Source organism: Dermacentor silvarum, chromosome 5, assembly GCF_013339745.2.
Source record: "Dermacentor silvarum isolate Dsil-2018 chromosome 5, BIME_Dsil_1.4, whole genome shotgun sequence".
Lineage (NCBI taxonomy): Eukaryota > Metazoa > Arthropoda > Arachnida > Ixodida > Ixodidae > Dermacentor > Dermacentor silvarum.
Window position 1 is genome coordinate 14,424,578 of NC_051158.1, and position 13,282 is coordinate 14,437,859.

The window sequence follows — 13,282 nt, forward strand, 5'->3', positions numbered from 1 at the left end:
CCTCAGAGAGCCGCAGTGCGCTTAGCCAGTGGACTCGTGGCGGCACCCCGCGACGGCCTCGGTATCTACGCTACGTACCGACCGCAGCTACCAATAGCAGCCGCGTATGAGAATCCGCTTTATTACGACATAAAGCGTCCAGAAAAGAGTGAGGGAACATAGCTTCTGTGGAACAGAGAGCGTTTGAGAGGAAGGTGACTGCGCTCCGCTTGCGAGCTCCACGCACCGCGTACGACAGCAAACCTTGGCTAAGATGTTCACAGCAGCGTATGCTACCCGTGGATTATGTTATTTCACCAAGCCCGAGGGGTGGTTCAGGGCCCCTTTAAGAAATAAAAGAACGCTAAAAGCTATAAGAGCGTATATTTTTACCTAGTATTTTTAACCTTGGTGAGCCGTATTTCTGCCGCCGTATCACAGGTCTGCCGCCAGGTGACAGCGTTACTCAACGTGATGGAAGAAGCCAAGATACAAAACCTGGGTGCGTGAATTACTCTGTTTTAGTCCTTTTCTCAGATTTTACGATATTTAGCGGTTTCCTTAAGCGAAAGAGAAACATAATTCGAAAATGGTGCCTCTTTCTGATTTGTCAGGGGAAAAAAATAGCTTAAACGTAAAAGGGAGAATGCGCGGTAGTAAACAATTAATGACTGATTTCGTAAGAGAGAGAGAGAAAAAATAATAATGCGTTGTACGCCACATCCTCACAAAAGTATGAAGTGCTCACGTCAATTCTTCGTTTAAGAACGATTTATTGCGATAGCAATTATAATGAAACACCAGGCGAACTTCCGCCGTCGCCGTCGTTGTTATGTTCCGCATAAAGTCAAAGTGTGATAAGACCCTGTTGTGCCCCGCAGCACCGTATCTTGAAGGTGCGAAGCAAAGCACGAGAGGGTCAACGTACGCCAAGGAGGAATGGGGCGGATAAAACGCGAGAGAGAGGGACATGGGAGCGGGCGGTCGTTGCTACGCGTGGCGCGGCTGAGCGCGGCCGCGCGCGCCCTATCTTTGAGGTAATCTGCAGTGGGTGCAAAGTCAGAAGCGAGCCGAGATGGCTTCGTGTGCACTGTGTACTCGCGCGCAAAATGTTGGAGGTTGCGCAAACTCCAGTTTCGGAGGTGCGTTAAAGCTAGAGGCAGCACGTACCGTTCGCTCACCGCTGCTGCCGCTATTCATCACGTCAGCGTTCCGACAGAGAGTGTCCGCGCTTGTTTAGTGAGATCTGTTCATGTTTGCCCGTGCGCGCGAGGCACCATGCTTGTGAATTTAGTTCGTAAGCGAATGTTTACAGCAGTTTATACGGCAGATGAAACTACCAACCTTACTTCGTATAGCTCTCTACTAATTTGCTATCGCAATCGATACTTCGCCATTCGGGCGAAACTGCGACTTTCTTTCTTAATCTTCGTTTGTTTTGCAGAAATGGCGATCGCCATGGCACAACACCACGACGGTATCACGTAAGATTCCGATAACCAAACACAGCTCACGGACATAAAAAGAAACACCTTTTTACTCAAGGTCCAATTGTTATTTTTTCAGGCAGCAGATGCGTTGAATGTAAAAAAACACAGATCTATCAAAGTAACGGATGGCGTTGACCACTTTAGAATTCCCGAAGCAGCTTTTTGTGACGTCGCGTATTATGACAGCGTCTTAGCCGAGGCTAGCCAACATCCCTTAGATAGCACAAGGCCTGTGCACTCTGCTTTATGACGTCACGTTACTATGCCAGATATTTCCATTGCCAATAAGCCTGACGTGACGAAATCAATGACGTCAAAATCACCGATGCTTACTCGGGAGCATCCACATTAGATTATATGGTAGGTCGGGCCACGTAGAATGACGTCCTGTATCGGAGTGCACAGACCTTGCGCTATCTAGGTGGCGTTGGGCTAGCTGATTTTGGCACACAAAATATAGTTACAACTAATTGATAAATACCACAGGCCTTAATCTTGCATGTTTTGTAGACTTCACCTATACAAAATTGTCCCGCATCCGCGATAAGGCCGCGTACGATATGACACCACACAATGATAACTCGGCTCCACCGGTTGGTGCACCGGTTGGTGCACCGAAAGCTGGGAAGTATGGTTTTATTTTTATCTACTGTTCGCCCTCTTAAAGCCCACACAGCCCATAACTCCCATATCCACAGCGTCATATGATATATCGGTACATCCGAGTTTTTATACTAGATCCCAATGCAGTCATATCTGGATGGGGGGATACTGGCTTTTTATAGGGTAATCTTGCGTCTTTATTATTTTTATGCACAACACAGTCAGATAAATTAGCAGCAGTGTAATCTATTGGCTTAGTTTTATTTCACGTTTAACACTGTGTTATGCTTAAAGGGACAGTAATCATAAATATTAAGTTAAATTGGCAGAATACATTCATGCTTTACCAAACATATGCCAGAACTTCTCTTAGTGCAATCAAGCCGGAAAGGAGGCGTAAACAAAAGGCAAGTTTTGACATCACTTTGAGATTCCCGCACTATCTCCTTTGACGCCATTAACTTGGCAGCATTTGCTAGGCGTTAGTCAACTGCTTACCAAAAGAGAAGACATACATTGCGTTCTAAAGGAAGCCAGTGGTCAATCTGCTTGCTTTCGTGAACTTTTTGTGTACAATAACGGCATAAATGCACGACAACACCTCAAAATATCTGACATCACGCATCGTCATTGGCTTGGGGGTCTTAAGCGCCAAATCAAACAGCGATGTATGTCCGACCTTCATTTCTCCCCGCGCTAATAATTGATCCTTTCCTGCCAAAGGAAATCAACGTACTGAACGAACATTTCACTAGTCTGAAGTTGATTTAATGTTTATATTTAGTGCACTTCTTTAACAGCACCGCGTTTCGAGCAAATTTAACTGTCACGCTCAGCTGTTTCGTAGCTCCGCTCGTCGATTTGCTGACGACGCGCACGCTACGCACCCGACAGGGGAACGAGCAGCAGCGAGGTCGTCGCCGAGTTCACCCACCGCATCAGCAAAGCTCTCGACGGTTGCGAGGTGAGTTTGCGACAAAAAAGTCACACGACAAGCGCTTCCTGCGTGTTCACACAGCGAGGGAAGCGATTGTTGAGAGCTGAGGAAGTCAGCCCTGCGGCGGGCACAAGTTCGTTGGAGTTACCACCTAGCTGCACACCAGTTAGTAAACATTGGTATAACTGCACTTGGTAACGGTGGAGTTAGTAACACTACTGACTAAACAACTGTATAGACACTGTTACTAACAGGTCTCAGCTACCAATTTCAAACACAGTTGGCACCATCGGACACAAAGTTTGTAGCCTACAATCCACACATTGAACCCACTCGACAATACGCAATAGCTGGCCCGTCATATGCGTTATAAGCTAGAGACGGTGATGGCAACTGAAACCCAATAGTAAGAGTGACTACCTTGTTTAGTAAGTAATGTTACTAACTCTACAGTTATCAAGTACAATTATAGGAAGGTATTAAAAGGTTCGGCACTATAGGCAGTATCTACATCGACCTTTTCTTGTCTTTTTTTTTTCATGAATGTATTCTCACGAACGGAATTGTTTCGCAGGAAATCGTCGCCAAGGCCATCGATAACCTATCCACCATCGGATCGAAACGGCTGCTCAAGCCCAAATTCTGCCGGAAGCTCAACCAGAGCGAATGCCCGCCGTCGGAGAGCCTCGAGAGGGTGGGGCTCCGCGAATATATTAACAAAAATATGGATCAATATAAAGAAAGAGGAAGGGGATAACACTGAAATCAGTTATCACGCAAAAATAAGAGAACACAGGGTAATTAAAGCAATGACAACTATTCATGACACGTCTGAAGCAAACCTAAACTTTCCAGCGTCTTTTTTCGCGCACTTTGCCTGTAAAGGCTGCATCGCTGTTAGAAAGCTTAGCATGCGGCAAAGCTAACCCACACCACTCAGACAGAACATTTGTTCTCGCAAATGTGCAGTTTGCTAAGGGTTCGCGCAGTTCAGGGATAATTCTTCGATGACGACTTGTTTTTATTGTCTTACTGCTCGCGCTATTCGCAGTTCTTCGTGTCGGTGTACAACCCGCAGAGCGTCATGGTGAAGACCCACGTTCGGTTCCCCGTCGCCACGAGCGGATACCGGGTCGTCAACGACCAGAGAGCCTTTGTACCCTCCGAGGTGACTTCAACGAAAAACGCGGCGGCTTTACACGTCTCAGAACACGTCGTTTCCTAACGTGACCGACTACTCCAGCGTACAAGAGCCTGCGACGATAGCAGCTTGTTGTGTTAGTTCGTTAGTGAGTTAGCTCGTTAGTTCATTAGTTCGCTAGTTAGTCCGTTAGTTAGTTCGTAAGTAGTTAGTTCGTCGGTTAGTAAGTGCGTTAGATAGTTCGTTAGTCATTTAGTTCGTTTGTTAATTAGTTCGTTAGTTCGTCAGTTAGTTAGTTCGCTAGTTCCTTAGTTATTTAGTTAGTGCGTTAGGTAGTTCGTTAGCTAGCTACTACGTTAGTTCGTTTGTTAGTCCGTTAGATAGTTCGTTAGTTGGTTGGTTACTTGATTAGTTAGTTAGTTAGTTAGCTAGCTAGCTAGTTAGTTAGTTAGTTAGTTAGTTAGTTAGTTAGTTAGTTAGTTAGTTAGTTAGTTAGTTAGTTAGTTAGTTAGTTAGTTAGCTTGTTTGTTTGTTCCATTTCAACTTCTGACGCATCGCAGATCATTCCCATCCAGCACGCGCTGTTCCACATTCCCGAGAGGAACAGCACTTCGTTCCACGACCTCGTGTTCCTCGCCAGCGTACCTCCGCTAGGGGTTGCCACGTTCCTCGTGCAGCGGTTCCGCGGTGAGCGCCACGCGGTATTACTCCAAATCAAATCTAAATGGGAGGGTTTAAGTCGATTTAACATCCCGAAACTACACAGTGCTTATGAGGGACGCCGCAGTGTGGTGTTTCGGGTTAAGAAGAAGCTTATTTAAATCGGGGCCTACTATCTAAATACATGGGAAAGGAAAAATAATTTTCCTCGGCAACCACCTGCACCAAATTTGATTAGGTTTGTTGCATTTAAAAGAAAAAGTTAGAATCTAGTGACTGTTGGTTGCGAATGTTTGATTTTGGCCTTCAATGTTTTAATAAACATTGACAAAAATCGCTAATTTTCAAAAAGCGACACTGTCAAGTTTACAACTCTGTAACTAGACTATAATAGATGATATCACAATTCTGTAAATTGTACGTGCTAGTACATCTAAAGCGGACAAAATTCATATATTATACATGGCTCTTAAGTAGACCGATAATTTGTGAGTAGAACTTTTTGCAAAACCCTTGTACACAATGTAACAAATCCACGTAAGATATAAATTGGCATATCAAGTTTGTCCGCTTTGAATGCTCTAATGGATGCAGTATACATAACTGCGATATCTGTTCTAGGTGCCGAGGTACGAATTTGTAAACTTCGTGCTTCTATTTTTTTTTTTCAGACGTACCGATTTCTGAAAATTTCATTTAAACAATTAATGCACCAAATCAAAATTCCTCTTCCAACAGTCACTAGAATTTAACTTTCTCTCTCAAATGCAACAAATTTCATTAAAATCGGTCCAGTGGTTATCTCAGAAAAGCGTTTCTGCGTTTTACGTGTATTTGAATAGGCGGCATCGCAGTTGGGGCCCGAGCTAATTTAAGCTTCCCTCTTAATTTCGACAGCCTGAGGTCTGGCATTCAACCCGTGATGCACGTGCTCCGTTGCTGAGCAACCGGGGCACGTTTAATTGCTCCAGAATCGGAGCACGGTGTGACACTGCGTCTCTAAAATTCGGCTTTTATGTGTTGAATAGGTGTTTGAGCGCAATAGCGCAGTGAAACACTCATTGTCAGCCTGCCTTCTTACTGATGAAAAAGAAAATTGGATAATGTCACGTGAATGCCCCCCCCCCCCCCCTCCCTTGAGTCGCACGCATTCGCTCGAACTGTAGACCGTGAAATTGCCGAAGGCAAACCGAGTTGTCTCGAAGCTTACTGCTAACTTCGACTGAATGGTAAAGTATTCGAGAAAACAGTGCATTGTGTGCTTATGTACAAACGACGCTCTTTCCCTCATCGCACAACGAAGGCTTTCTGACGGCTTCGTGAGATTCAATGAATCTTATATATATATATATATATATATATATATATATATATATATATATATATATATATATATATTAGCAAGTCAGTTCTGCGGAGCAAGCCCGCAAAGTGAAGGAAGGTTCACGAGATGAAAAAAAATTGTTATCCAACAGACTTCAGTACCAATCTACAATAAAAATTCAATCCGGATTTCTCAGAACGAAAGCTTCCCAGCTGAAGCAATTTTTGTTTTTCATGAGCCTTCCTACATCTTTAGGGCCTCTGCAGAACTAATATCCCATATTCGAGTAGCCGATAATTTCGGCCTCGCTTTTGTTATCTGATAACCTCTTCGTTAGCTCAGGTGGTTGAGCAAGCGCCCCAGAAAGGCGTTGGTTCCGGGTTCGACCCCCCCCCCCCCCCCCCCCCCCAGACACGGAACAATTTTCCTTCACCTGCGAAGTTTTCTTTCTGAGAAACCCGGAGCTTTTGTAGCTTTGTGCTGCAGTCTGTTGGATGGCAATTTTTGTCCTTTCGTTTTTTTTTTCTTTTTCCTTGTCTTCGTATGACCAGGAGCTACGTTCTTGAGGCAGCAAATTAAGGCGAGCGAACGTGAACTCTCCGGCGGCACAGACTACGTTCTCAAGAACAAGGTAACGTACTTTTTCAACTCATATAGAGTTACTAGATCGAAACTTCGTCCTTCTTTAAATGCAATAAATCTCACCAATAGCGGTCCCGCGGATGCCGCGATGAGAACTATTTCTTCGTTCCTGTGTATTCAGATAGGAGCTCCGAGTTACAGATTCATATCAACACCCGTAAGTCCTCCAAGCGTTCGAATGATCACAGGTAGCAATTTTTGCCAATGGCCGACACGAAGCTATACGCCGGAAAAGTACTACTGTTCCAGATTTGAGTGTAGTAAGACGGCAGCCAAATTTACCATTTCTTAGCTAACGCCTGAGACTGAGCTATAGTTGGCAATATTTCGTGTTTACAAACAGCGCACAAGACAGGACAATTCCTTAACAGCAAATTAAGTGATGCACAAAAGCGCTATTGCAAGAAAGTTACTGTAATTAACAGTATATATGGTTAACATGACCTTTCGCTGTTTGGCGATCTGTACTTTATTCAAACGTGGTACGATTCTAGAAGTTGAGGAGGAACCTCTCAACTTCAGTGTACTTCCATTTTCATGTTATCGTTTTTTTTTAAGCAGATCAGCAACCAGAAAAACACTTACTTTGTTAGAACTTCGTTGAAGTTTCGATGTAAAATACTTTTTCTCCTTGACCCTGTTTGCACCTTGCTGCTATACATGACAATTGAATTGTAAACTGCTTGCACCCTCGCGCTAAGCCTTCGTCAGGCCTTCGACCTTTAGCTCTACTGAGGCTTCTGACATTTCCCGTAAAGGCCATTGACCTATAGCTCCACTGCGATTTTCTGTACTTTAGAGAAACAGAGTGCTTCTTCTTCTTCTTCCTCTTATAAAAGCTGTGTGGCATGCGATCGAACAGTGGTACAGCGTGGTGGTGGACTCCGGCAGCTGCCTGTTGAAGAAAGTTGTGCTCCTGAGCCAGAACGAGCACGTGGCCCTGGAGCAGACGTTCGCCGGCTACAGCTCCGAGTACGGCCACGTCCTGTTCGCGCCCAAGGAATCCGCGGCCGAGGAGTTCCGCGGAAACGCCACTTGCCGTCTCGTAACGGTAACGACCGCCTCAAAATGACGTTGAAACGATTACAACCACATGAGGCAAACAGATAACGAAGCCAGAAAAAGCACAGAAACAAATTACTGATATTTTATTTTCTTAAATGTAGAAGGGATAGGCAAGAATAAGCACAATCAAAGTGGGCGATAAGACAAATAGCCGCAGGTGGGAGTCGAACCCCCAGCTTAGGAATTTACGGAGGATGTCATCCCGTCATCCTCCTGCTGGGGTATTTGTTTGCGTCTACAAGATTAGCCCTGGAACCTTTAGCCAGCCCCGCTTACGCCCATGGCATCCTTGAAACATCCTTGAATGGCCACCGCGGTAGCCTAAGATACAGCACCGCATGCGTAATACGGAAGATGCGAGTTTCCCTTTTCCCTATTGTACATTTAAATATGAAATACCTCTATAGAAAAATCTCAGCGTGCCCCATATGTTCTATACCCATAATCCAATAGGATCCTGCATGAAAACCTGCTTCATTCCATATAAACCCATATAATATATATAGGATCATGGCAAGGGATATATGGGTCTTTTCCGATAGGGAATGATCAATTTCTCCTTTGCATTCCCTGGCTTCACTGTCTGTCTCACGTGGTTCTATACGACAACCAATCAAGCCCCACTGTTCCCCTTATCCTTCTCGCCCATTAAACTAAGCCAGTGTCACATTGCGTAAACTCCAGAATATTGCCATTCTGGAGTTTACGCAGCGCTCAATTGGCCGAAGGACAAGGAAATTACACAGGACAGGCGTTGACCATCCACAGATGTTTGTTCGGAAACACACAAAGGAAAACTAACAGTATATAACTAAGGCACGAGACAAAACGCCAGAACGGTTGCAAATATGAAAGTGACCTATCAAAGCCGTGCGCACCAGTGACACTCTATACTTCGGCCGCCGCACGTGCTGACCAAATATTAAATTATTTATCCCAGAGCTGTACTCACACAGAGTTAACTCACACAGCCTTCCCCTTTTTCTGTGACACGAAAGGCTTCAATTATTTCGCGCCTGCTGTTAGTTTTCTTTCTTCCTGCATTTCCAAGCAAAAGTCAACTGAGAGTCAGCGCATGTCCCGTGTACTTTTTTTTTGTCCAATTGTGAGCGCTGCACAAACTTCACATGGACGCCTACCAACTCGCTGTTTCAGAGCGAAGCTCTTAGGCGCCCGTCACTGCGGCGAGCGTCGGCGTCGTACCTCGTAACCAAGCGAACGAGCACAGCGGAGGATGAAAGACAGGCGATAGCGAAGAGAGCGCCAAGAGGAAAGCGGAGGAGGAGGGTGCAGCGGAACCATGTTTCATCTTAATGTCATTCTGGACGTTGTCAAATTCAGCCATTATTCAAAATCTCCATCCAACCTGCTTTAATTGGATTAGAAGGCCGCTACGGCCTCTTTGACTGGCTCAAAGAGAAAGGCGGACTTCCACAGTACTGCGGTCAGAAGGTTGAATTGTTCCAGTATTCGAATAAGAACTGGAAGAAGTCATAAAAACGATATACCTTTTGCGAAAGTGGCGCCATTTCGTGAAGGCGCCCGTGAGCCCGCACAGCCACTTGGATATCAAATCTCTTTTCACTGTTTACGTTTAGAAATACCCTATTATCAACTATTTTCAGTCATCTGCACGGCGCCTCGGGACACTAAAATATCTACATTAATTGACAATGTTCCCAAAGTTCATAAAAAGCTGACTTACCAACCAATGTTTTGTAATTCATTCGAAGCAATCGGAATTCTGACTGATTCGAGTTTTAGTTATCAGCGAGTCGGCTACGTATATCACATGCGAGCGAGCAAGGGAGATGTGTGCAAATATTTCCCGACTTACTGTCAAGAAAGTGAGGTGTGTCGCATCTAGCGCAAAATAATAATAATAACTAGCGACCGCTACAAGCATTATGCGGCTTAACCAAGGACCGTATTCTGAAACGTTCCACTTCGGCGATATTTCTTTTTTCGCTTTCAGGCGCGCGCTGATTGGCTGGTTGAGCAAAATTGAATGACGTCGGGATCAACCTAATCAATCAGCTCATGCCAATTTTCCTAAAACAGCCAATCATCGCGCGCCTGAAAGCGAAAAAGAAATTTCGCCGAAGTGGAACGTTTCAGAATATGACCCCAATGAACCAAGTAGAGTCGGTCGGTCGGTTGGAACGGTCGGTCATACAAGTCAACCAGGAACACAATTCCACCGGCCGATCTAGCAATACCGCTACAATAGTATCAGCCTCCTGGTTATCTCAAATGATGGAGCGACAGCCCTGAAAAGGCGTCGGTCCCGCGTTCGATTCGCGGACCAGTAAAAAATATTTCTTCATCTGGGGAGAACGCAAGGCATGAAGACACGGACAAAGAAGACACCTGTACACTAGACGAGAGCTGTCCAGTGTCCAGTGCTTACTGTGTCTTCTTTGTCCGTGTCATTTTGCGCTGCGTTCTCCCGATTTAACCATGAACCAATTTACTCATACCGAAGTCTTGCTTCATCTGAGAAGCTTTCTTAAAGAGCAACCCGTATGGGTCTCATTTGTAGCCTCGTGCTAGTGTTGCTGCATATGGCTGTCGTGCAGGGACATCATTCCGTGCTGCATTGGCTTCTTGCCACTCTCTGACGGATGACAATTTCTCCCTTTCACGAAACTTCGTACACCTAGTAGATTTCCGCAGAAAGCATAGCCAATTTCTTGCGCGCAATCTCTCACACTGCCTTGCTCCCGCACAAGGCAGGAGCATGCGTTCATTAAATGCGGCGGTCGACCAATCGCATTGGACATTCGGTGGGTCAGACTATGGACGAATGAACGTTTCCCACTTGCGCTTCCACGCAGAGCACCATCGTGCAGGAAATCCACCAGTGGTTCAACCCATGGTTGAGCCAGGTCATCAGGCTCTACGTGGACCAGGACTACATCGAGTTCGACTGGATCGCCGGACCCATTCCCACCTCGTGAGGCCTACGAAATGTGTGCTACGAACTGTCGATTAGCCTTAAGAGGAAGCTTTAATTAGCTATAGGGGGCTCCTATCTAAATACGTACATGGGAACGGAAAAATCGCATTTCTCGGCAATGACCGTACAAAATTTGATGAAATTTGTTGCATTTCAAATAAAATGTTAAAGACTAGTGAATGCAATGTTGCTTCTATAAAAACTGTTGAAAATGACAAATTTGCAGAAAGGGAAACTATCAAGTTTGACATTCTGTAAATCAGCAATGAAAAATTTTGTCACAATTCTGCAAATTGCATCTGTTAATACATCTATAGCGGGAAGATTGATGTATGATATGGGGCTCCTAATTACACCACTAATATTTCAGTAGCACTTTTGCAAAACCCTGTTAAACATCGTAGCAAATTCACGTGAAACGGATGCAGTTTTCCATTTCCGGCAATTTTTGTAAAAACATTCAGGCCCTAAATTATAACATTGCTTTAACAGTCTTAAGAATTGAACTTACTCTCTCAGAGCAAAGCGTTGGTTCGGGCTTGTTGGTAATCCATACGTCTTACAGTTTTAGCGCATAATCTAAAAAAAAAAAAAAAAGGGACACGAACGGGACAGCGCCTATCCCGTTCGTGTCCCTTTGTGCTTTTTTTGTTAGATTATGCTCTAGAACAGTAATGAATTACTCTCTCAAATGCAACAAATTTCATTACAATCGGCCATGAGATTATCTCCGAAAAGCAATTCTGCATTTGACACGTATTTGAATAGACGGCATCGGAGTTGGCCCCAATCTAAAACTTCCCCTTAATTGTTGAAAATACGATCTAGTTCGAAACTATACGTAACTGCTCACAATCAATGTATTTACTTCTTTTTTTATTAGAGTCTCACGAAATATACCAAAAGGGACCTTTAGAAGTCGGATTGAAAAAGAAAAACCCGCATTTCCCCGAAGGGGAGTATGAGGAAGTGCGAAGCACGGGGTGATGCTATGAGGGGGCGCGCGCGACTAAACTGCAGAGCCGAGCGAAGGAGACGGCAGCGAGAGAGCACGACTGACGCGCCGGCGCCACACACACAACACGTGACGGCGGAGCGAAACACGCCAGGCGGTTGGAGAGGGGGTGAGCGGTGGGGAGAGTACGCACACGAGGGGCTGTTACCGGGCGAGGAGGGAGCTGTCAGCGCGAGGGAAGAGGCGGCGGCCGAGGGTGAGTGCAAACCTAACGGGGGGAGAGGCACACCAGCTGCATGGCGCCGTGACGTCACGGCGCGGAGAGGGTGCGAGGAGCCGGCGCGGCGCGCGCAGCCACGGCGCGGAGGCGCCAGCTGCACAACGCGCCGTGACGTCACGGCGCGGAGAGCGGTGCGGAGCCGGCGCGGGGCGCGCGCAGCCACGGAGCGGAGGGCGGAGCGCGCGCAGTCACGTGGGGCGTGACGTCGCTGCGCCATTGCTACAGACGCTCCTCTCCGCTCCTCGCGCCGTTGCTAGGGGAGAGGAGGAGGAGCGCGGATGCCGGCGGAGTTTTCGGGGTCGCTTAAGAAGTGCATTCGCACTTAAAACGAACGAATTTCGACGGTAATGCATTTACTGAGCCACATAAAATGCGGTGGCGATTTAGCGGTAAATGCAAGAGAAATGCGTTAGCATTACTTCGCAACTCTTTGAGGTCCCGCATTTGTGATTTAAACCGCGTTCAACACATTGCGAAATGTTGTTCAGGAGCTCACTCAACACACTACCTGCGTCTTCGAGAAGCGAATGTCAACTGACGGTGGTTCGGTGCAGACCACTGTCAGTCGAACTATATACATATATCCATACACACAAAATACACACAAACACGCAACGCACTCTTTAAAGCTCTACCATCCCCTCTCTACCTCTATCTACAGCACGTGACCGGCTTCCGACACTTCGCACGCACACATCTTTCCACTTTGACACTCCTAATGCTAACTCATTAAAAGAATTACGCTCAATTACATATGCGACGTTTCTTCCGTTTGTCGTTCAGCAGTGACCAGGACAGCACGACACGCTGCGTATACGCCAACTGCTTATTGGCTGAATTGAGCACAACGGGCAGCCCTGGGCAGTCCACTATAAGTCGAATCTGAAATTAGTTGTGGTATGCGTTCGCTCAAGGCTCTCATAAAAAGCTGTTTTCTTCAACCCACCACAGACCCCCGTCGAAGCTTGGTTACGACGTGGTGACTCGCTTCAAGTCCAACCTGACCAACTACGGCGTCTTCTACACGGACTCCAACGGCAAGCAGACAATGCCACGAGCGTGAGTACGAGCACTGCCTAAACGGGAGCGATTTGTTTGTTGTTGCATCATGCCTCTGCGAACGTTCTTTTTTTTTAAGTTTATTTTTTACTCTGGAACGGTTGCGTTTTAAAACTTAACCAGAGACACGACAATTATGAGAGAATACTGTTGCCTTGTGTCACATTTAGTCGAAGTACTTGCCTTCT

At 45.9% G+C, this 13,282-nt stretch overlaps 1 protein-coding gene across 1 annotated transcript in view; it reads left to right on the forward strand.

Annotated features, from left to right (window-relative positions):
* The window catches only part of LOC125939618 (lysosomal alpha-mannosidase-like), a 42,027-nt gene that overhangs the window by 1,805 nt on the left and 26,940 nt on the right, over window positions 1-13,282 (forward strand). The window contains exons 3-12 of the mRNA XM_049667380.1: window positions 421-481; window positions 1,424-1,463; window positions 2,967-3,036; window positions 3,584-3,703; window positions 4,061-4,177; window positions 4,711-4,837; window positions 6,686-6,765; window positions 7,639-7,827; window positions 10,679-10,797; window positions 12,987-13,094. Of these exons, the coding sequence (XP_049523337.1) occupies window positions 421-481; window positions 1,424-1,463; window positions 2,967-3,036; window positions 3,584-3,703; window positions 4,061-4,177; window positions 4,711-4,837; window positions 6,686-6,765; window positions 7,639-7,827; window positions 10,679-10,797; window positions 12,987-13,094 (1,031 nt within the window). The remainder of the gene's footprint in view (window positions 1-420; window positions 482-1,423; window positions 1,464-2,966; window positions 3,037-3,583; window positions 3,704-4,060; window positions 4,178-4,710; window positions 4,838-6,685; window positions 6,766-7,638; window positions 7,828-10,678; window positions 10,798-12,986; window positions 13,095-13,282) is intronic.